This window comes from Oreochromis niloticus, linkage group LG6 (assembly GCF_001858045.2).
Source record: "Oreochromis niloticus isolate F11D_XX linkage group LG6, O_niloticus_UMD_NMBU, whole genome shotgun sequence".
NCBI classification, from domain to species: domain Eukaryota; kingdom Metazoa; phylum Chordata; class Actinopteri; order Cichliformes; family Cichlidae; genus Oreochromis; species Oreochromis niloticus.
Window position 1 is genome coordinate 31,100,758 of NC_031971.2, and position 23,929 is coordinate 31,124,686.

The window sequence follows — 23,929 nt, forward strand, 5'->3', positions numbered from 1 at the left end:
ATCCCCCTCCGCGTCCATGTGCGCGCGAACGGACCTTGCGCGTGAACGGACTTTGCGCGTGAACGGACTTGCGAGTTCAGAGATCATATGTTTACATGTGTTTAATAGCGTTTTATTTAATGAAACCATTATGTGTTTTAATTAAACTCTTTTTTAAAGGATTGTATAGGTCTCAGAGTTCTGTTATTTAGACATAGATGATTTAATTTAACTAGTTTAGGGGTATTTTTCTTTAGGGCTCTGAAACACACAGAGGCTAATAGTTTTTAAACAGAAAGTTTTTTCCACCTTCTAAAAAACACACATTCACACGCAGCATTTAATGTAACTGTTTTTAGGAGCATTTTGCTTTTTTCTTTAGGGCTCTGAAACACAGAGGCTAATAGTTTTTAAACAGAAAGTTTTTCCACCTTCTAAAAAACACATATTCCCAACTTGCCACACTGTAACAACCCCCAATGTTCCTTTAATGCAACTAGCCCTCTAATTATCTACTAGGCACAAACACACATAGATGATTTAACTGCATTAGGAGCATTTTGCTTTTTCTTTAGCGATCTTATCATGACAGAGGTCCAGCGTAGCCAGGTCCATCGGAGCCACCAAAAGTTTTTTCATCTTGCCACTGACCATTCAAACAGGTTTTCACCTGTTGCTTACACCCCCACACATTTATCTCTGCATCTCAGAGGTCAGCTGAAACAAACCCCACCTATATAAAAAGGTCATAATCAGCCACACTAACCCTTACATCGGTCCTTGAGAGCATAACACTTCGTTCATCAGCACGAGCATTTTACTTTTAATTTAACTGTTTTTAGGAACATTTTGCTTTTTTCTTTAGCGCTCTGAAACACACAGGGGGTAATAGTTTCAAACAGAATACCACAAACAGCAGGCATTCCTGCTCTGATACTTCAGATTCTTAACTCTGCAACAGTTAGACAGAGGGGGGGGGTTACAGTTAGACCCCCTACAGGCAGCAGAAGAGGTCATCCTTATCAAGAGCATCTCAACTGTACTGCCATAGTTTTCAATACAAACAGTCTCCTTTATGTTATGTCAGAGGTCCAGCGTAGCCAGGTCCATCGGAGCCACCAAAAGTTTTTTCATATTGCCACTGACCATTCAAACAGGTTTTTCACCTGTTGCTTACACCTTTATCTCTGCATCTCAGAGGCCAGCTGAAACAAACCACACCTATATAAAAATCCCCTGATCAGCCACACTAACCCTTTACATCGGCCATTGAGAGCATAACACTTTGTTCACAGCACGGACAACAAACCTAAGAGCCTTCTTTTCAACATGGACAGCATATATGGTAGGTAAAACAAGACTATAACGGATTCTTAAATTTATACAACTGTATATCAAAAAATATTCAAAATGTTTTCTCTTCTAAACAATAGCCTGATTTTTAGGAACATGGCACACTGGGACATCCCACGCGGCTCATACACAAGGTTTGTATTTCTTCTTCTCACACAAAACAGCTTGTGCCTCATTGTTTAGAAGTAATCTTACCTGTTTCACACATAGTAACATTTAAATGTGTATTTCTCATTCTTTCTACAGGATCACAAAGCTATATAGGGCAAACAACACCTCTAAAAAACACAAGGTAAATATAGTGTTACACATGTTTTAAATGTGTGTGTGTGTGTGTGTGTGTGTGCGCATGTGTTCTGTTTAAACCTTGTATTAACAGTGCTTATCCCCCGGGTACAGGTTCAATAAGTTGTCCAGAAAAACCTACAGAAGCGGGGGCAATAAGACCAAGCCTTACGCTAGGTATGTATACAAGTCTCTATACATAACACACAATTTAAAGGAAAAAGGTTTTAAATATTTACAAATGTTCTAATACACCAGGCCTGAGACAGAGTACACAGTGTGTCAAGAAGAGGGGCCATCCGGAATAACACAGAACAAAGTGTGAGTATAGGCATAAATAAATCAAAAGAGTCAAACACATCCTGCTTTTGAAATGATACACCATATATATTTCTAACACCCGTCTATCTCCACAGCGATCACACAACCCCTTACCACTACGGATCCCTTGAAGACCCCTTAATGTTTTTGGAATATTTACGTGATATTGAACTCCCAGAACAACAAGAAAAACCACAATCTTTGGGCAACGTCGGAGAATCGGAAGAATTCTTCATCACCGGACCACACATACCAGCGAGTGAGTGTCTGCCTAGTGATTTCAGTGATGTTTTCGAGTACAGCCTATCAGATTTCAACATAAATGACATACCCGCCACTCCAGAATGTCTCAGAAACAACCGTGATTCAGACATAGGTTTTGAAGAAGGAGGCATAACAGACTCACAAATATCGCAGGCATATGATGCATACTTAAATGCAGCAATACCCTCTACTTTTGAACAGAGCCATTATGCTTCAAAAAATGATATATTATCTTTGATCGATGCTAAACTTAGTCAACATCAACGAGAAATAGAGGCTAAACTTAACCAGCAACAACAAGCAATACAGCTGAACTTGCAAGAAATAGTAGCTAAAGTTAACCAAGATCGAGAAGCAGCACAGGGCAACTTGCAAGAAATAGCACGGGTTCTAACAAGTAGCCACCAGGCAATAAACGAGACCTCAGGTTTATTACGTCTCATTAATACCACCATTCTAAATAGGTGACTTTTAAAATCCACATCATGGACCCACCCTGTAAATTATTCAAGCACAATGATGGTACCTCCGCTAGGGCTAAATGGTTCGACTTTGAGGCTTTTAACCACGCGACTGCGCAATTAGTAAGCAATTGTCAAGTTTTGCATGCAACACTTAGTAGTCTCGCTGCAGCACGCAGCGGTGTGTCTAATGAGCGTCCTTGTCCAACTCATTCTGAACCTATTGCTGATGATGCATCCGAAACACAGCCGGATTTTCCTGCAGCCACGAATGTTACTGTTGTAGGGACTATTGTTACTCAGGATACCGATGAATGTCTTATTACTGAGCCTTCTTTCACCCCTGAACGGGCGGGTGCACCCAGAGCACATGCTTATCAGGGGGCTGATGCTACTGTATCTGTTGCTGCTGCTGTTGCTGAGTCATCACCACACAGCCCCTCAAACAATGGAAATTCCTCAAGTGTTAACCATACACAAACACATGCTGCAGTAGTTGAACCCATTGTTCAGTCTGGGTCTGGCAGTCACAGTCAGCTTAGCATCAGAGAGATACCTAATTTCAACGCCCGAGAATTGCGCGAGCGCCTTGATTTTAGGGACATAAGTCTTGATGATCCAGAACAAGTGCCAGAAAGAGTTAGAAGCTGCCTAGCTAATGTGATAGATAGAGCAGTGGCTGGATCTCAGCAGGGTTGTGTTCTAAATGTGGTCCTGCGTGGGCCCTCGCTGGCTTCTGATGTTCAAGCTGTTTTAAATCCTGATGATCAGTATGACCCTGACCTGTTTCTCGACCAAATAGCACAAGTTATGCAAAGTAACGATGAATCTATCGGTGATGATGAATTAGAGTTTATTGTCACAGTTGCACAAAACAGTAGCGGTGGCGGGGCTCGCTTAAAACTGGCAAACATCCCTTATGATGAGATTCTCTCAAAGAAGGGTAAACATTTGTATACACCAAACAATACGCACAACAATCTGTGCTTCTCCCTTTGCATAGCACATTCATTAAACCCAACAGCCCCAGAGCATGAAAAATATGCTACTGCTAAACAGTTACATGCTCAAGTAGGTCTACGCGACACACAGACAGTATCATTCTCTGATGTCTGCAAATTTGAGAAACACCTAAACGTTAAGATAGTAATCTATTATCACGCAGCAGGGCGTAAACGTCTGCATACTTTTTTCACACATGATGAGCCAAATCCAAACACTGTAATGCTGTACCTACACAATGAACACTATCACCTGATTGAAAAGCCCACAGCTTTTCTAGGGTCAGCCTATGTGTGTAATTTTTGTTACAATACATATGAATCACCGCTCTATCACAGCTGTAAACATAGATGCAACGTATGTTTCACACTCTGTCACCACCACAGAGGGCCACCGTGAAATGCAGTGACTGTAACCGCATCTGCAAATCACAACACTGTTACCAACAACACAATTACCAGAAATAAAACACAACATGGTCCCGTGTGACAATATGAAGCATTGCATGAGCTGTGGTGTCACATATAAAAAATCAAAGAATCACCACACAGATGTGTCCAGCCTAAATGCGAGCACTGCCGCGAGCCTAAATTAGCCGGGGACTCTGAGCATCAGTGTTTCATACAGCCTGTTGAACAACAGAAGCCTTGTGATAAATATATTTTATATGATTTTGAGACAAGGTATCACAACGGTAAACATGAGGCCAACTTGTGTGTGCGTCTGATCTGAAGGGTAACAAGTTCACATATAATACATTAAAATGTGTGGCTGCGTTTGTGCAGCATTACAGACGCCCAAGGTTTCGTGGGTACACATTCATAGCCCATAATGCCTCAGGCTTTGACAACTATATACTTCTGGAGTACATGGTCAAGCAATGTATAACACCTACCGTCACAATGAGAGGGAGCCGTGTGATTTTGATGCATGACAAGGAGTATGACCAGCGGTGGATTGATTCGTTCAGCTTTTTGCCCATGGGTCTTGCCAAAATACCCTCTGCTTTAGGTTTTCAAGACCTGCAGAAGGGCCATTTCCCACACAGATTCAACACTAGGGATAATGAGTATTATGTCGGTCCATACCCGGATCCCTCCTTCTATGGTTATGAGCGCATGTCTGAAAGTGGTAAGGTGAGCTTCATGGAATGGTACCAGACCGCCTCACAGAACACCTTTGATTTTCAGGTTGAACTCAGACGCTACTGTGTTAACGATGTTGATGTCCTGCGTAAGCATGTACCATATATCGTGACACTCTGTTGGGTTGTACACAAGTTGATCCATTCATGCACACAACCCTGGCTGCATTCAGTATGGGTGTGTATAAAACACTGTTTCTGCCTAGAGACACGCTCGCTCTCACGTATGATGGTGCATACGTTGAGCAGAATAAGACATTTTCAAACGTCTCTATTGAATGGCTTCAATATGTGTCCCACACCACCAACACAGTGATAAACACGCTCTCAGAGGAGGCGAACAGAGGGTTGGGCCGTATTTTCTGGATGGTTTTGACCCCGCAGATCACACGGCTTACGAATTTGCAGGATGTTTTCACCACGGATGTGTTAAATGCTACCCCGAGAGTGAAGTAAATCCTGTCAGCAAAGCGTCCTACGGACTGCTGCACCGTATGTTTTGTGACAAAGTGGATGCACTGAAATCACAATACAGTTTGAGCGTTGTTGTGATGTGGGAGTGTGAATGGGCTGCCTTGAAGCAGACAGACCCTGCAGTTGTGGCTTTCATGCATACATACAGAAAGCCAGAACGCCTGAACCCCGAGACGCCCTTTTGGCGGGCGCACAAATGCTATAAAACTGTACCACAAGGTAGCGTGTGATGAAAAATATTTTACTACGACTTCACCAGTCTCTATCCCACGGTGCAATCTAAAAAAGATTATCCTGTAGGACACCCTCAAATCATTTACAGCAACTTTGACAAGCTAGAAATTATTTCGGCTTTGTTAAATGCACAGTACTGCCACCAAGAGGCTTTTTCACCCGTCCTTCCCTACAGGTGCCATGGCAAACTGATGTTTCCACTCTGCAGCATGTGCGCTGAAGACCAGAACCAGCACACTGCATGCGGGCACAGTGACAGTGAACGGGTGTTGAAAGGCACATGGGTCTCATTTGAGCTTGAAAAAGCTGTAGAGCTAGGATACAAGCTTGTTTCTATTGATGAGGTGTGGCATTTCCCCAACAAGACCGACACATTGTTTAAAGACTATGTGAAAGCCTTCCTAAAACTTAAACAGGAGGCCTCGGGGTATCCAGAACATGTGAAAACCCCTGAAGAACAGCAAAAGTACATAGCCGAGTATTATGAAAAGGAGGGAATAATGCTGGATCCGTCCAAATATGTGTAAATAAAGCTGTTCGAACTGCAACAAGCTGCTGCTAAACTCATTATGGGGTCGTTTCAGTATGAGGTCAAACATGGCGTCGTCCGAGCTCATCACAGATCCGTCCAGGTTTAGTCAGCTAATGTTCAGTGATCAGTACGACGTGCGGCAGTTTTGTTTCATCTCTGACGACGTCGCCATGGTGCAGTGGCGCCACGCCGATGGTAGAGCATCCCGCGTCAAGGACGTTAATGTCTTTGTGGGTGCCATGACCACTGCACACGCCAGACTCATGTTGTATGACTTGTTAGACAGCTTGCAACAGCGCGTGCTGTATTGTGATACAGACAGCGTCATTTTCACAGCACGCCCTGGCGACTGGATGCCTCCTCTAGGCCCTTTTCTGGGTGATCTCACCAGTGAATTAGCTTCTGGAGAGGGTGGTGTGGAGGATCACATAGTAGAATTTGTTTCCGGTGGGCCAAATGCTACGCGTATCACACATCGCTGGGCAAAACCCAGGTCAAATGTAAAGGTGTAACACTGAACGCACAAAACTCCAAGTTGTCACCCACGAATCCTTGAAAGGTTTAGTCCACAAGTTTGTATCCAATCAGGTTTCAGATGCACACCTAGTGGCTGTGTCTGATAATATCAAACGCGATAAAAGAAGTTCATTTGAAGAATGTATCCGTTGTGAAGAAGCTTAAAGTTGTCTACAACAACGCCGTGTGCTCCCAGACTACACAACCCTGCCTTATGGATTTTAAATTAGATCAGGGTTTGACGCTAGGTTGCAGCACCCGTTCAGCATGGTGGTCAGCGGTCCCAGTAACTGCGGCAAGACTTTTTTGTCAAAAATGTCATTGAAAATGCATCCGGGATTATTTCGCACAACATTGATAACATTGTGTATATATACTCATGCTGGCAGCCTTTATATGACCAACTTCTTAAGATAAGAGACATAAACTTTGTTAACGGTATACCCGAATCTCTGGCTGATGACACCCTTCTGCCTATAGACAAGAACAATTTGTTAATTATAGACGATGTAATGAACGATGCCGCTAACAATTTAGAAGTACAAAACGTGTTCACAAGTATGTGCATCATAGGAATTTGAGTTGTATATATCTGGTTCAGAATTTGTTTATTCAAGGAAAATCCAGTAGAACTATTTCCTTGAACACTAACTACCTATATTGTTTAAAAATCCTAGAGATAAATATCAAATCATGCTTTTAGGTAGACAAATGTTTCCCGGCAATACTAAATATTTTTAGAAGCGTTTAATGATGCCACATCCGCAACATACGGGTATCTTTTAATAGACTATAAGCTAAGACCCCGGACTATTTAAGACTCAGAACAAATTTACTGTCAGACCGTCCGGTTGTTTATATCCCAAAACAAAAACTGTGAAGAGGTGAAAGGATGTCATCACGCATGCGGAGGAATCTGTCTCTGTTGGAGTTGATATACAAGTCTCCACCGGCTCTACGCAGAGTTATTATTAGCAATGCAAACTTGGATTTCATCAATGCTTTGTGTGAGATAGCCTTTAACGTATTGCAAGGTAACATTCCACTGACCAATCAACAGTACAAACAGCTAAAAAAGAAAAAATCTCTAATCAGACTGATTGCCGACAAAAAATAAAAACTTTGAAAAGAGAAAGACAATCAACCAATCTGGAGGGTTTTTACTGCCGTTATTAGGGGCTGCAATCCCTTTCATCACCAGTCTGATAGCAAACAGGTGAAAATGGAACATGTGCAAAGATGTTTTTGGTGCCCAGCATCAGTTGGACTCATTGAAGCAACCACCACAGCACACAGGCAACATCAGACAACAGGCTCAGATGACTTGGACAAGGAAATGCTTCAGGTGTTGCAAGAATCAGACATAGATGTGTATGAGAAAGCTAAAATACAGCGATATTCTCCAAAGATACCTAGCACTTGTGAGACAAGGGGCCCGTGAAAAGAGCGTATTGTCTTTATCCCTACCGGAGCAGCTTAACAGAGGTGCAACCCTCCTGCGGACACCCTCTTGCTTATGGCGCTGAGGTGTGAAGGATTTTATCTCAGAGAATGTTTTGACACACATATCTAAAGGAGTAGAGGAATGCAGAACTCATTCTATCAGCTCTGAACCGTTCGCCAAACACTATTTCTTACAATGACAAAGGCGAATTGTTGTCGATAACACACTATACCGGGCTCACACATTTATGATCTGATTAAAGCCGTCACATCCACACACACCTTCTGAAGGTTTCAGACCTATAGGCTGGACAGAGTTTTTAAAGGCTGTTTCAGATTTAAACATACCGTTATCAGCCATATCCAATGCCGGCGTACGTAAGACCTTGCGTTGTATAAAACAGATCAACCCTGCCTGAAGACCCTGTTTTTTTAAACATACGCCTAGAAAGAACACACCGGGCGTCTCACTGCGTGATAGTACATTAAAGAAAAATAAAGAATAAAAAAATAAATTAAAGGGTGGTCCTGTCGAGTGGTTGGATTTTTGAATTCAGACTATTTCTTATCACAGCTGTAATGTTGTTGTTGTTTTTTCTGCCTAAAATATTGACTGTTTGTTGTTTTTTCTACCGTAATTTTCACTAACTGTTAGATTGTTTCTTTATTACAGTTTTTCTATTATTGTTTTATTATTGTATATGTTTGATTTCTTTATTACTTTATTACTACATTATTACTACGTTGTTTTCTTTTATTACAGTTTTTTCTATTATTGTTTTTATACTCTTGAAGTCTGTATGATGTGGCCGTATAATATATATGCAACATTTTGTAATAAATAAATACAATTGACTCGATTAAATCACGCTCTCATATCGTTTTTATTAACCACTAGTACACATCAGTATCCTTGTTGCACACATACATAATCGCTACAGCCTGCCACAGGCTCTATGTTGTTGACAAAGCGACACACCATAGCATCGTTACAAGTTAATTAGTAGAATACATGTTAAGCAACGTGATAAGATACACCATTTTGTATATGAATAAGAAAATACACAATGTTGGCCACATGTGACGGAGAAGTCGTTCTGCACTTGTTTTCCTGAATATAAAATAGTGGAACAGTTTTTTAGAACAAACACCTTTATCTCTGGTGGAAAACGGTCTAGCGAGTTTCCAAAACTATCAAAAAATACAGCGTTTGTCTCTCGAAATATAACAGCAGCCAGTGTTCCCCGGGCATTGTAGATGGGTGAGTGTTTACAATAGCCATAGCAGGCAGTCTTTGAAGCTGTGCATTGGGTAGCTGATCGCTGGCTAGCACTCCTAGAAAATGTGTGTTTTTATTGATAATCCTACCGATCACAGATGTTAGCTCTATATGTTCATGACCGTGTTTGCTGTCTCAATAGTATCCAAGAGCACCTGTCTCATATTAGATATTTCAATGACTGAATCAAATACTGAATAACAAGATGTTCATTGTGCGGGGTAGCGGGTTTCTGAAACGGGCTTCAAGCCTCACGTTCCCAGTTTTAATTAACGATACATTGCCTGAATGTCCTTCGTCAGCTTCCAGATTGAAACGAATAATGTATACCCGTTACCAAGTCGTTACGCGATATGGCAAGTGCCCTGTCCTTTAAATGTCTTCCGGTGGTTTGTATCAGCTGATAGAATTCTCTGGTATACTGTTTCTCTGAAATTGGCTGGAACGGTTTAGCAGGATAAGCCTGACCATCAGCGTATAAAGAATGAATTCTACATCACAGTTTTCAAAATTAATGGGTTACGGGTTGGACTTCCTGTAAAAGCTTCATTATCAATGAAGCAATGATGACAAATTTAGGTATCCTGCCATAAATAAATTGTCATTAGTTGATATTCGAGACCCTGCTGGTATGGAGAAAGTCTTAAAGATACTCTGTCTATAGCATATTTTGCGTTTGCGTGGTGCAATGCCTTGCTGTGTGCAAGTCTGACGCTCGGTGATATATAACTTTCTTGACAAAGAGACTGGCTGAGACATTTTAACTCTGTACGCATTGGCATCCGCTGTCATGAGAGCAAATTCGTCTTTAGAGCGCACAAATTTCAGTGACAGGTCGATTCCATTAAGTAACAGTTTTCTTGAAAAAACAGATCTGCGTGTACAGGAGCTATCAATTCACAATGCTGCTATTCGCTGTATATTCGCCTCTGGTCACAAGGCCTTGGTTGTTCCTTCTATGGATGTGTCATTCATGTGTGATGCTGTATCCTTACAGAATAACCCTGTGCTGAACTGTGTGTCTAAAGTGTCCTTATTATAATTGATAAGACATTCTATCACACCTCTGTATGGATATGTGTTGGATGATTGACTAATGAGCGTGTGTCCCAAATTAACATCGACTTGACTAAATAAGCTGCATCCGGGATAATTAATAAATCCCACGTTAGCATCTCTAGCCAGGTTGAACCATCAGCGTTTGTGATTCTCAGCGTGTGTAGATATATGTGTCATTTAGATCCAGGTAGTCTTCGCCGGACGATGAGATGTAAACTCGATCGGGCCTCCATCGGTGATTGCCGAACAGGAGGTATTTCAATAAACGTACTTTTCTCAATGCTGGTCTGTGTGTAGGAACAGTAAACAGGTCCAGCTCTGTTTTTACACATTCTCCAGATTGACTGTGTAACAGCGCCATTTAGAATATGTCAAATGCTGTAGTTTTTGAACGCTTGGTTCTGGGTCTTTTCACTCGCGTGACGGTGTCCGTTTGTTGGATCTTCTGGCTGGTTTTGTGGTTTTACGCTTTCTAGATGGTATGCGTGCTGTGGGTGGGTTTTGAAGAATTGGGCGTATAACATACACTCCGTTACCGTCCTGCTTAGTGTTTGTGGGCTTAGTTATGTTGGATATGACATCAGACACTATTCCTGACGCTGCGGTTTTAAGGTGGGGTTTCAGTATACCTACTCCTTTTTTAAACAACGGCACTGCAAATCTAATAAGCTGCGGAACAATCCGCCCAGACCTGCACCATATTGCGTACTGGTCCTATATACCCCCCAAATCACCCAGCTTGAGCGACGTAATATTTAGATATCTTGTCTCGTCTGCGTTGTAGACAGCCATCCTTTCTTTTTTAAATTGTTGTTTATCGGGCGGAAGTGTAGCTTGACAAACACCTTACCGTATAAAAGGGTATATGCTGATTCTGATCGTCTTTCAATCAATTTCTATGTCGTCGATTAATGTCTTTGACACAGGTGTGTAGTGTGGAGTGTCAAATTGTAAAATGGCTATGCGCCGGACATCGTCTGTGATATTTATAGCCCTTAATAGCCGCGCGTGGGCGTCACCCACAAGTTGATAATCGGCGATATCTGCATAAATAAACATGTTGTATTTTCCCCCGTATATGTCAGCAGGATGCGGAGCATATGTGTTTTATAATGAAGCACAAATGGTTCTTCTGTTTTGAATCCTAGGATTTCTGCAGTCTCCTCTAAATGTGAGAATGCAGCCTCTAGCCCCATACACCTACATAGTTACTAACGGTGTTGTATTGTGTTTTAATGTCCGCCGTGCCTGGCTGCTGTTGGCATTTCAAATTAAATTCTTTATTATCTGCTCCACAGAGGTATAATGACCACAGACAGCTCATCGTTGTACGGATAGAGCGTCATCTTTGACAGGGTTATAAATTTTACTTGCGAATCTGCTTGTGGAAAAGACAGCCAAGTGCGGGGTACTGTATCTCATAACAGCTACTCATACTGATGATTCAAACATAGGTTTTGCTAACTTTGTTCTAAAATTAGATATCTTATTGCCTGGGTAAACATGAGCTGACGCATTTGAGAAGAGGGTCACATAAAGCCTGCCTTGTTGTTCTTTTTATCCATCCTTCTTTACTCTGTTCTGCACGTGGTGAATGAATGACTGCAGAGCTGTGTCATCAGGTTAATCACACCTCGATGATGTCTTTTTCTGGAATCCATGATTAAACTTGTTGGCATCCTAACATTTTACTAGAGCCATCTTTTTCGGCCCACCTTTTTTCTAGCCAATATGCTTTCAATTTTAAATGTTTTGTTTTTATCAACAATCACCCGTTGTATTTCAGGCTCATAAAATGTGCCTTTCAACACCTCTCCTGCTAGATCGGCTAGTCTGTACACTGGGGGCTGTCTCCCTATACGTCTTTGACTGTGAAATCTCATCGGTGTAGGTTTGTTCGTATCCTTTTCGAACACTCCTCTCAGTTTCGATATTCGTACTGTGTCGCCAACATTAAATTTAAAACACACTTTCTCTGAGGCGTGGTTTTGTACAGAGTGTTAAGACCAGCTTCTCATTATCCTTATTTACCTTGCTGGAGCCATTGGATAGATCTGTGATAAGCATTGTATATGCCTGTGTGAGCTCGGGGATGACGTGTACATATCTCCTTGAGTTGACGGATGTTAAGTACTTCCACATTCTACCTTGAAGCTGCGGTTGAATCTTTCAACAATACTAGATTAACCTCACTAGCTGTTGAGAAGTGTTTGATGTTATATGCTTCATTAGCTGTTTAAAGGTTGTATTATAAACTCTTTGCCTTCATCTGTTTGTAGTTTCATAGGGATCCTTCCTCAGCAAGTATATCCTCGAAAGCGGCTGCTACGGCTGGGCCCGTCTTGGTTGTGAGACATCTAACCCATGCATATTTTGAGAATACATCTATACATGTTAGCAGGTATCTAACATTATCATTATCTGTCATGTATTCAGACATATCAACCAGATCGGCTTGAACTGTTGTCGATTCCATTAACCAATACTCTGTTTCTGGGAAAGTGGATCCTGGCTGGTTTATGGAGTGTGTAAGTGTCGTCTCGTTCTAAATAATGTTTAACCTGTGATAATGAGGGTTTTACACCTATTGCCTCAGCGGTAGCTATACGGAGCTTATTTAAACTGGCCAGGCCAGCCGGATGGCCGGATCATGATAAATTTTATACATGGTGTTTTCCATGATGCATGCAAGACACAAATGATAAAGCTGTCGGTGTTAACAGTCTTTTATTTCATTCACACAGACAATGAATACTGACAGCATACATTAAACCAGGTGTCTCCGCCCAGTAGTTACCAATCATACGTAGCATGCTGGTTTAGCACGTCGGGCATAACGACTTGCTTCTAGCAACTGCACAATGTTGTCGTTAATTGCGCATACTATTGTTGTGATGATCTCAGTTCGTCATGGTGTGTTCTGCAATTCGGCTGAATTGTGTTCCAGTCCATCGACTGTGTAGAGCGCACAAACAGGCGTATGGCGGGGATGAAACGGTCTGTCTTGAGCCTTATCATCACATGTCATAGTAGATGTCAAAGAAATACTCGGGCAATTCGAGCAAGCAGCTGTGTTGCACCTGACTGGGGTGAGATATTTGACATCCGTAGCATGTATCCTGTAGAAACTCGTTTAGCGCCAACATCAGAAGATGGTGGGTTGCAAGCTTGATGTCGATAATGGTTTCCTCAAACAGCCCCGATCCTGTAGGATCCTGCGCAGCAGCTGTGGAGAGGGGGGTGGAGATGGTGGGTCTGGATAACAGCGATGGGGGTGGTGAGTCTGTGAGGTCCCACGGCTGCGTGTCTCGCTCTGAAAATGGGAACATAAAATGTTATATTTTGTTGCTTAGATACACACACACACGCACACACACACACACCACACACACACACATATATTTACCTACCATTTGGTTTATTTAGTTGTCGGACGGCTTATGATTTTAGTTTGCACAGGGTAGAAGAAGCAGTCTTCGAGCAAGTCGCAAAATCATCAAAACAAGTCGTTTTCTAATACCCTCGTACGCAGTGTGAGTCTATCTCTCTTGATGGCGTCGTCACCTTGCTAAACATATGCAGCATAGCTCTCCAGTCGCACCACTGTATAAAAAATATCCTTAACCATGTAGCGCGCTCTCTATGTCAGAGGGTAAGGATTAACCTCCAGTTTTCAACCCCTCTGGCCGCTATAAACTTTCCCTGTCATCACATACACTGAGAAAAATAAGTCATCGGGCTACGGTTGAAACGATCAGCCTGCCTGTAAAGCTCAGGGCCTGTTGGACTGTTCCACTGGAAACATACAGCATCTCTGGGAAGCCCACATTGTCCAAGTCCGCAAACAACAGTGCGAAAGAGTTTCCAGTTCTAGTAGACATGCGTTGTGACTCCCCCAAAACACTCCCTCGCCACAATCTACACGAAGTATAACTGCTCCGTTGGTATTTAACGGTATACACTACCCGTTACTGCCTCGATATTCTAACTTAAATTCAGTCCCGTCTACGACGTTTTCACAGCGTTGCTTTTTGCGGTGAGGGCCCCGGCATCGCCTGTAGACGTACTAGAGCTTCGTTGCTTGGGCGATGTCCAGGCTACTCGTCATGGTTGATACAGATGTCATCCTGCACTCCTTAGTTAGTTAGTTAGAGGGTTCTTTAGGTTGCGCTGTTGATGTTCCGAATGGTGAAAGAGACCGTTTTTATATGTATTGGTGCAGTCTCTAGGAGGTGTCGTTACGCCCCTTGGGGTTGGGCTTGTTCAGGTGCCTCTGAGATGCAGAGATAATGTGGGGTGTAAGCAACAGTGAAAACCTTTTGAATGGTCAGTGGCAAGATGAAAAACTTTGGTGGCTCCGATGGACCTGGCTACGCTGGACCTCTGCATGATAAGATGCTAGAAAGAAAATGCAACATTGAATCTCCTAGTATGACTAGTTGCTGAACATTGGGGGTTGTACAGTGCGTTGGATTGTGTTTTTCTAGAAGCTGTGTTGAAGAATATTTGTTTGAAAACTATTAGCCTCTGGTTTCAGAGCCCTAAAGAAAAAGCAAAGCCCTAAAAACTACATTAAATGCTGCGTGTGAATGTGTGTTTTAGAAGTGGAAAAAACTTTCTGTTTAAAACTATTAGCCTCTGTGTGTTTCAGAGCCCTAAAGAAAAATACCCTAAACTAGTTAATTAAATCATCTATGTCTAAATAACAGAACTCTGAGACCTATCAATCCTTTAAAAAAGAGTTTAATTAAACACATAATGGTTTATTAAATAAACGCTATTAAACACATGTAACATAGATCTCTGAACTCGCACAGTCGTCACGCGCAAAGTCCGTCACGCGCAAGTCCTTCGCGCGCACATGGACGCGGAGGGGGATAGGGAGGGGGGTGTGGGGGTAGGGGTGGGGGGGGGGGGTGGGGGGGGGGGGCAAAAAAGCTACAGGTATATTACTACTCATAAGAGCTATAGAAGTTAGTGCATTAGCTATTGCAGTTCCAAAATCACTTGCTGTTTTTTTAATCTTGTTTACAAAACACATTTTTACTGCCTGGCCTTTGAAGTGTAATATTTTGACTATCACCTCTGAGTGTGTGTTGCGTTATTGGACCTAGTAAAAGCATCTAGTCTGGTGATCTGAAAGATCGAGACAAGCCAGTGACTGGAAGCTAAAATTGGAGTGATGTGCTCTCAATTGTTTGAACCAGAGGAAACTAAAACTGTGGTATTTTGCACCAGCTTATGGTGAGCAATGCAGGCCTGGATGGAAGAGGCTTAATTTTTGACAGGTGCCTCAACTGGTTTATATGAGCTTTATAGTGGGCTCTGTTTTCACACTTAAATTTGTAATAATGAACCTGAGAGGAAGGTTGACACAGGGGTAGTGCTGGTGTTTTTGGCTCTAAATAACATGATTTTTGTCTTGTTTTCATTTAAAATAAGAAAATGTAGTGGCCTCCATGCCCTGATGTCAATAAGACAGTCAAGGAGAGGCTAGACTGACCGACAGGTTCATAAAGATGAAGATAATAGCTCATCGTGTTAAAAATAATGCAGGTTATGAGAGTTGGTGAAATTTGACTGTGCAGTTTTAAGAGGCTTCAGATATAAGCTCCAGCATTCTTTGACCATTGGTCTACAGCCAATCAGGACGCAGTACACAATACGCTGTAAGAAAAAAAAGGCATGCAAAATTGCACCCAAAAAAAATCCACGAAACAGCAAGATCGCGAAAAGTGATTCGCGATATAGCGAGGGAACACTGTATTCTTGTATATTTTCTGCGATGACAACTCAGTTTCCCTTCAGGATTGATAAAGTTTCTCTGATTCTTATCCTCAATTTTACATTTAAATCAACTGACCATTCATAGCAAAGTCATAGTGCAAAGGTGGAAAATGTGCAACTGTAAAGAAACTTAATGTTCATGAGTTTTTAATTATCCTTCTTATTCTGAATAAGTGATGTGAAAAGGGCACTGCTGTATGATCTGTAACCTGAGCGCTCTAAAATATAATTACTTAAAACGATTTGAGTTTATGATAGTTGCAACAGATGCACAACTTTGGAGCAGCACCAAAGAACACACAAGCGGTCATGTTAAGCACAGCTGAAGTTTCTATGTACACTGTTGAATCTAGGTGCAAACTCACTCAAAGAAACAACTGGTAAGTGTGTGATGTTACTTAAATACTGTTCTACTTCTTTTGTTATAGTTATAATTTGATTAATGTAAATTCAATGCTAGTTGTATACTACTGTTTGTGGTAAATGGAGAGTCCTCTTCACACACTAAGGTTAGTTATGGAGTTCCACAGGGTTCAGTGTTAGGACCAATTCTGTTTAGACTATACATGCTTCCCTTAGGCAGTATCATCAGAAGTCATAGCATATAGTTTCACTGCTCTGCAGATGACACCCAACTTTATGCACAAAACCAAATAAAACACACCAGTTAGTTAACCCTTTAAAACCTACCATAGAACCAAGTATGCTAGAGCAAAATTGAAAGCCATTTTGGGGTTTTTTTTGTTCTTGTATTTTGTGGAGATTCAGAAATTCTTTTATTGCTGCCATATCACCTGCATTATTATAATTGTATTCTTTACAGTATTATTCTATTAGTAATATTTCTTACAGGATTGATATTGTATTAAAGATGTTTGTCATCATATTAACCTTTTCTATTACAGGTGTAGTTATGATCATTTCATACACATTGTATAGTATCTGTGCTTATTTATAAATACCCTATCAGAGTATTTCACTCTCAGACAGTGGACTTACTTGTGGTTCTTGTAGAGTATTCAAAAGTAAAATGGGAGGCAGAGCCTTCAGTTTTCAGGTCCATGTTCTGTGGAACCAGCTTCCAAATTGAAAACAAACACTATTCCTAATTTTAAGATTAGGCTTAAAACTTTCCTTTTTGCTAAAACTGGATATGGTGACCCTGAATCCTCCCAGAGTTATGCTGCAATAGATGAAGACTGCTGGGGGATTCCCATAATGCATTGATTATTTCTTCTTCAGTCATCTTTCTCACCCAATATCTGTAAATAGACATCTTTGCATTGAATCATACCTGTTATTAATCTCTGTCTCTCTTCCACAGCATGTCTTTTATCCTGTTTTCCTTCTTTCACCCCAACCGGTCGCAGCAGATGGCCCCGCCCCTCCCTGAGCCTGGTTCTGCCGGAGGTTTCTTCCTGTTAAAAGGGAGTTTTTCCTTCCCACTGTCGCCAAAGTGCTTGCTCATCCGGGGTCATATGATTGTTGGGTTTTCCTCTGTATGTGATATTGTAGGATCTACCTTACAGTATAAAGCACCTTGAGGCGACTGTTATGATTTGGCGCTGTATAAAATAAATTGAAGGATGTGTTCAGGAAAAAAATAATACATAGACTTGGATAAATATGTGAACAATAAATGTCTTTATTATTCATTGACTTTGAAATCGTGTGATTACCGGTAATGTGCTTCCAAGAAGAACAATATCAGTGGAAAGACTGACATGTTATCAGATTTTCCATTACCAGATTTATGCAGAGTCAATGTACAGTGTACTGAGATTTTGCTTTCACTTGCCAGCCAACCATTGGTGGTTGGGTGTAATCAGTGACCATTTATTTAGTTATATATTAAAGTTAAACATTGAAAGGCTGTGATTTTATGATCGTTATAAACACTTGCATATTCTCTGTAGCAGTGTTTAAAAGCATACTGTGTGATTATTAAATAAATCCAACTTAAAAGCTTGCACCGAAGAAGAAGAGACTGGATCAAAGTGCATGTCATTCTACGGTCAAAGTCTTGCGCTGTACGGTGTTGAATGGCGGTGCAAAGTCACTCAGAAAAACAACGGGTATGCACTTCTTCTTATTTAACATCAGTAGTCTGTACACAGCAAATCCAGCATGTCCAAATTAACACCGTCAGATTTGATTTCAACACTATTAAAGTGTCTATATGGGTCCACACCAGTGAGTGTTAATTTAACTCTTTTTGGAGAGTTGGTACATTAACTCTGATTTAGTGTTAAATATCAAATCTGCCTGGAGTTGAAAATTTAACACTCATTAACACTAACTAGGTGTTAAGAGTTTATATATTAACTGTTACAGAGTATTTTATTTTGACTACAAAAGAGTTATCGTCTAATTAATTCTAAAAAGTGTAAATTTTACTGTTCTGATCTTTTAGAAATTCCTTGGGGAAAAAAATATTAAAAAGAGCCAATGTTCTTCTGAAAAAGATTTATTTTTATATGCACCACAACTTCAAAAAATTTTCTAAAACATGTAACAATATGGAATAATGTATATGTTCTCATTTTCATTAGAATATTGCTTGTCAAAGGGTCTAACATAGGTGAGCTGGTCAATTGAAATAACAGCATGCTCATTACTTTTTTCTTCAATACAGTATGCATGAAAGTGTTCATCAAAGTACAAGGTGTTGACACTACAGCCTATTATGACTGCATGTTGTTCATGTATTATGATATAGCAAATTTTCTTAAAGACTGGTAGATCACTGGACATTCCAGTGCATAAAAACAAACCAACCTGGTATTCAGTGCCATAATTTCTAACCCAATTTGTAGTTGAAACATTTGCACATGAATCTACATTTAATGACTCGCACAACAAATGTCCACCTTCCATGCTATCAACTCTTTTTAATTTTAAAGGACCGAACCGAAATCTTTTAAAACAATAGTTTTCATAGTAAAAGGCCAATTGACGCTGATGTTGCTTTACTAGAGATTTTGTAAGGTTTTTAAAATTTTTGACAGCTCTTTTAAAAAAAAATGTGTTTTGCTTCGAAACGCATACACCATATGTGGATAAGAGGGCCAATTTTCTTAATACACCTTGGATAGTGAATCATTAGGTGGTGTTTAGGAATTAATTTTCTACCAGGGAATAAGTTTTTAAACATGTTATGGTGATCACAGATCAGATGTTTCAAGTAACATATCATGCCATCAGTAAGGACTGGGGACAACACAATATCAACAATTTGCAACAACAGGAGAACAAAATTCCAGTGGCTATTGTCCCGCTCAACTATGTCTCCAAAAATTAGTGGAGTATTGCGTAGGATACATAATGACTGAATGGCATTTAAACCTAAGTGTTTGCTGTTATCATCTATTTTTAACCCACTTGGTTTATTTTTACGCTCTACAAAACCATAATTAAACGTCTGTATCCTGTCAAGTAATGTGCTACTGGAGATGTAGCCATTTTTGATCATGTATTGAAAAAAAAGTTTGAGCTCATACTGCACAACTCCTTCCAATAAATCGTGCATTATATCAACTGCATAATTGTCAGTGCTGTGAAAATATTCCAATGAATTGAGCACACAAGATCTTTTAACTCCGTAAACGGAAGTGAGAGCAGGGTCTTCACTTAATGCATTACAGTGTTCAATATGAAGTTCTCTGGAGCGCAGAACAATGTCTGAACTGTCTTCATTAAACACAGACTGAATTTCTTCCTTGTTTACTAAACAAAACCTGCACCAGTTTGTTGCACTAAACGATTCAACAAAACCTAGTAAGCCATTTAAAGCAAGATTGTCTCCTGTAACTTGAACAACAGAACCAAACACTGGCTCTTCAGTAAAGGGAAGCAGGATTCCTTTAATTTCTAAAATTTTCAAGTCATCAATCAAAGGCTTTAGTATTTCTTCAAAACCATATTTCTTTAAGTCTTCTGTGTAGAAAAGAGCAGCTAGATGTACATTCATCAGCACAGAGTTAACCTTTGGTGGGAGATTTTTTAAAGTGAAATAAATACAGCCCAGTTTGTGGATCCCTTTCTTCGAACCTAATGGGTTAGCAGTTTCAAAATCATCATAATACAGTAAAATCTGTAGAGCATATTTCTGTTGTGAAAACAGAGGATGGTTTTGGAAATATAATCCATCATTAATGTCTTTGTATAACCCAGCTTGTGTTTGTTTCTCATGCAAGAAGCATTCTCTAATGTCTTTATTCTTGAAAATTGAATGTATCGTACCTAAAATGGGCACATACATGTATTTGTCTCTGACAGGTGTTTCGCTATAAACCCCTGTAGTTCTATGTCTACGTGTATCCAATCTTACACCAAGTACAAATTCTTTAGGCTCAACTATTTCCCATTTTTCATCATAATATTTCTGTCTTTTTTTCTCAGTGTTAAATTTTGAAAAGGGGTTATCCAATTGGTTTAAATTGTGCTCAACTCTTTTGTAAATGTCTGATTCCTTACTATCAGGGGAAAATGTTTGGAGTACTACTTCTCTTGCTTGACTCTGAACATCCCTGACAACTTCCTCAACAGAACAAATTATTGTTTGAACAGCACTTTCAGTAAGACCAGAAGCTTGTAAGTGAGCGACAACAGATCCACACATTCCAACAAGCGAGTCCTGTGAAATAACAGTGGGAACCTGTGATATAGATGCAGAAGTAGATGGTTGATCACAAAAAGAGTCTCCTAGAGAATGTGTTTGTTGGGCAACTTCCTGTTCCGTCCCTACATGTTTATCGTGATAATGACTATGTACATTATGAAGATGTTTTCTAAAGCCATTGTAAGTACAAAAAGATGAAAGACATCCCTGCTCTTCACATTTTAAACGCAGATTTTTGTTTGGATATAAACCATGATGAAATTTTAAATGTTGACATAGAGCTGAACAATTTTTTTGGTGCATTTTACAAACAAAGCATTTGAACATTGTCAAACAGTTTTTTTTTTAAATCCTCCTAAAAGCGTGTGGACCTTGCGGGCATTTAACGGTCTCGCAGCAGACGTGCTCTCAGTTCCTTGACTCGAGGGCTTTCTTTTGTGTTTCCAACATCAATGTTGTAGATTGTGGTTTGAATGAAGGTGTAGAAACTGGAAAGAGCTTCATCATATGAGAGCCTGAAGACAAAGTGTGCTTTGAAAAGCCCATCAAAAGCAGCTGCTGAAGTTGGAGCATCACAGGGGATAGCTTTCTGGTCCACAATGATGAAGAACCTCTGAATGTTCTTCTTTTGCTCACCAATGCAGAGAAGGAAGGGCTGCCTGGTGTTAGCTTTCTCCAGGAAAGTAGTGAGGCTGACTCCTTTCTGGAATTTGAATAGCACATTTCAATCATGAGTAAAATTTTCTTTTCAACTGTTTGGCTTGAATATAAGGTCTATGGGCCCAAGCAAGTAACCCATCTTAACACAAATGGATCCTAGTAGAATAAAACAGAGTAATGCTTTATTTTTGAAGTTCACATTCTTCTGTTTGCAGGGGCAATGAGTGTGTGCTGAACCCAAATCTGTGGATTAACTTCTTTTGGAAAGGAAATACCAGATTTTATCTCTTCTGATATCTATAGATACAACATGATTTCATACCAAATACACAAAAGGTAATTAATTTACTGTATCTTTTCTGTTTTTATCTTGTGGCTTACCATGGACCAAAGATCATTAATTACAAATAGTTTTTACAAAAAAATAGAGTAGAGTAATAGAGCATACCTTGACGAATCTCACAAGATGATTGGCTGCCTGTGCAGAGCTAATTTTTGCTGTTTTTGTGGCCTTTTGATGTTGGGGCAGGAGATGCAGCAACAACAGAAGGGCTGCCATGTCACTATCCCAGCCTTAAAGCATATTTGAGACAAAAGGTTAAACATGAACTAGAAAACAGTTGGAAATTCTGTTAAGCAGTTAAATGATGAGATTTCTGGAAATGCTTACAACCACAAGGATGCATAAATTACTAATTTACTAGTCTATTTCCGCTCAGTTAACTGTATTAAGACAGACAAATGGAAATGTAAGTATTTTATATACTGAAACATTGTCCAAATTTACCCCAGTCATTTGAAGCCTCCGTATCAAAAGACGCTCGTAACTCCTCAACACAAGGACTTGATGGAAGACTTTGGCTTTCGGCGATGATTTTTTGCTTGAAATACGAAGACCACTTTGTAAGAAATCTTCCAGAGGCCTCATCTCCAAGCATTTGCAAAATCCTGATCAATCTATTAATAACAAAACAGGGACCAAATACTGGTTACTTAAGTGTTCTTGGCAAAATGTTATCTTTAGTTTCAGATCATGAAATGTCTAAAATATACTCACCAACCCCGGTGTATCAAGGAAACGAGGGAAGACATCCAAGATTGATGATGTTGCATCTGCACTGTAAAATATAACTTGTTGTTTCAACTTAAAAATATCAGGTACAGGGCTGCCTTAAAATTTTAAGTTAAGTCAAGAAATAGAGTTTGTTCTTATAACACAACCAATTGTTATCTTAATGAAAAATCACATGTTGTCTAAACTTTCGTCTTAGTTTAGTTGACTGAGATTTATTAGTCAGTTCAACTCCTTTAATTGTCATTTTTACTTGGGAAAACCCTTTCAGCTAAATTAAAATAATCTATTGTTTAAACTCTTGTCCTAGTTCAGTTGACTTGGGTTTTTTAGTTAATTCAAATACTTTAGTAGTTCTTTTAACTTAGGAATCTATTTTAGCTTAACTAACATAATCTGTTAGCTAAGTTGATTTAAGTTTATTAATTAACTGAGCTCCTTAAGGTAGCTGAGTGAACTTGTAAATCAGTTTCATTTTAATTATCAGAGTTGATTGACTGGATGTAAAGAAAAATGTGTATTGAACATCTTAAGTTTTTTTTTTTTTAGCTTTCTAACATCCATTTCAGCAAAACTACCTGTTAGGTTTATCTTAGATCTCAGGTTTAAATATCTACATTCCTTAAATTAATTTTCTGTTGTTACAGAAAAAAATAAAACCCCACAGATTCCATTAAGTCTATCTGATCATTTCATACAGAAAGTTTGTTTTAAGAACATGACAAGACAATTACTCATGAGCACCCAACATTCACCATTTATTGTGCCATCTTAGTCATCTGAGAAACAGAAAAATCAGTGACGTAGCTCATCAGGCTCACAATCCATCAAAACTCAAAGGCTGCTCCCTGTGAAACAATAAATTTGAACTTGGTCTTGAGCCCAGTTTGGGTGAAGATTAAATTCTGACCATACTCTAGGAGCAGTAGTGATTCTTGTGAAGTAACAACATAAAGTCTTAATTAATGTAATGTATCAACGGGACACTTGCTATTTTAGAAAAGTTATTCTTTACATTTGCAAAATGTTTAAACTTCATTGTGCTCAGTCACACCTGTTAGCATAAAACTTGAAATATTAAAATAGTACAAAACCTTTGATAAGTGACAGTAAAGATCAGTTTATAACAACTAAGACATCAAACTCTTGTATTTGTCTTCGTTTACAATTGCAACAAATTCCACAGAACCAATATCTCTGAAAATGAGTGCATGCTTCTGAAACATTTGATAATATGAATATTTCAGAAACATCAGTTTGAGTCTGCTCAATTGCAAAACAAAGGAAAAACTACTGACTTGCATGAGATAAGCATCTGCAAAGTCCACCATTATATTGTTGTTCACATAAGTTTCTTAAACCATGAACAAATGAGTAGTTGTCTAATCTGGAATGTAAAGTGTAGTCATTTAGTGACATACAAAAGTGAGAATGAGAACTTGC

General features: G+C 39.8%; 1 protein-coding gene and 1 long non-coding RNA gene across 2 annotated transcripts; one reads left to right on the forward strand and one right to left on the reverse strand.

The window, feature by feature from the left end:
* The first annotated feature begins 1,536 nt into the window (after window positions 1-1,536).
* Window positions 1,537-1,926, forward strand: LOC112847133 (uncharacterized). Its single transcript, XR_003220504.1, has 3 exons — window positions 1,537-1,624; window positions 1,732-1,794; window positions 1,876-1,926. It is a non-coding gene; the product is annotated as an uncharacterized LOC112847133 (long non-coding RNA).
* Window positions 1,927-18,584: 16,658 nt separating this feature from the next.
* LOC106097195 (uncharacterized) lies at window positions 18,585-21,923 on the reverse strand. Its single transcript, XM_019359766.2, has 2 exons — window positions 21,863-21,923; window positions 18,585-21,457 (listed from the first exon to the last, which is right to left on the reverse strand). Exon 2 carries the CDS (start codon window positions 21,079-21,081, stop codon window positions 19,147-19,149), a length of 1,935 nt encoding a protein of 644 aa, XP_019215311.1. The 5' UTR covers window positions 21,082-21,457; window positions 21,863-21,923; the 3' UTR covers window positions 18,585-19,146.
* Window positions 21,924-23,929: the final 2,006 nt, after the last annotated feature.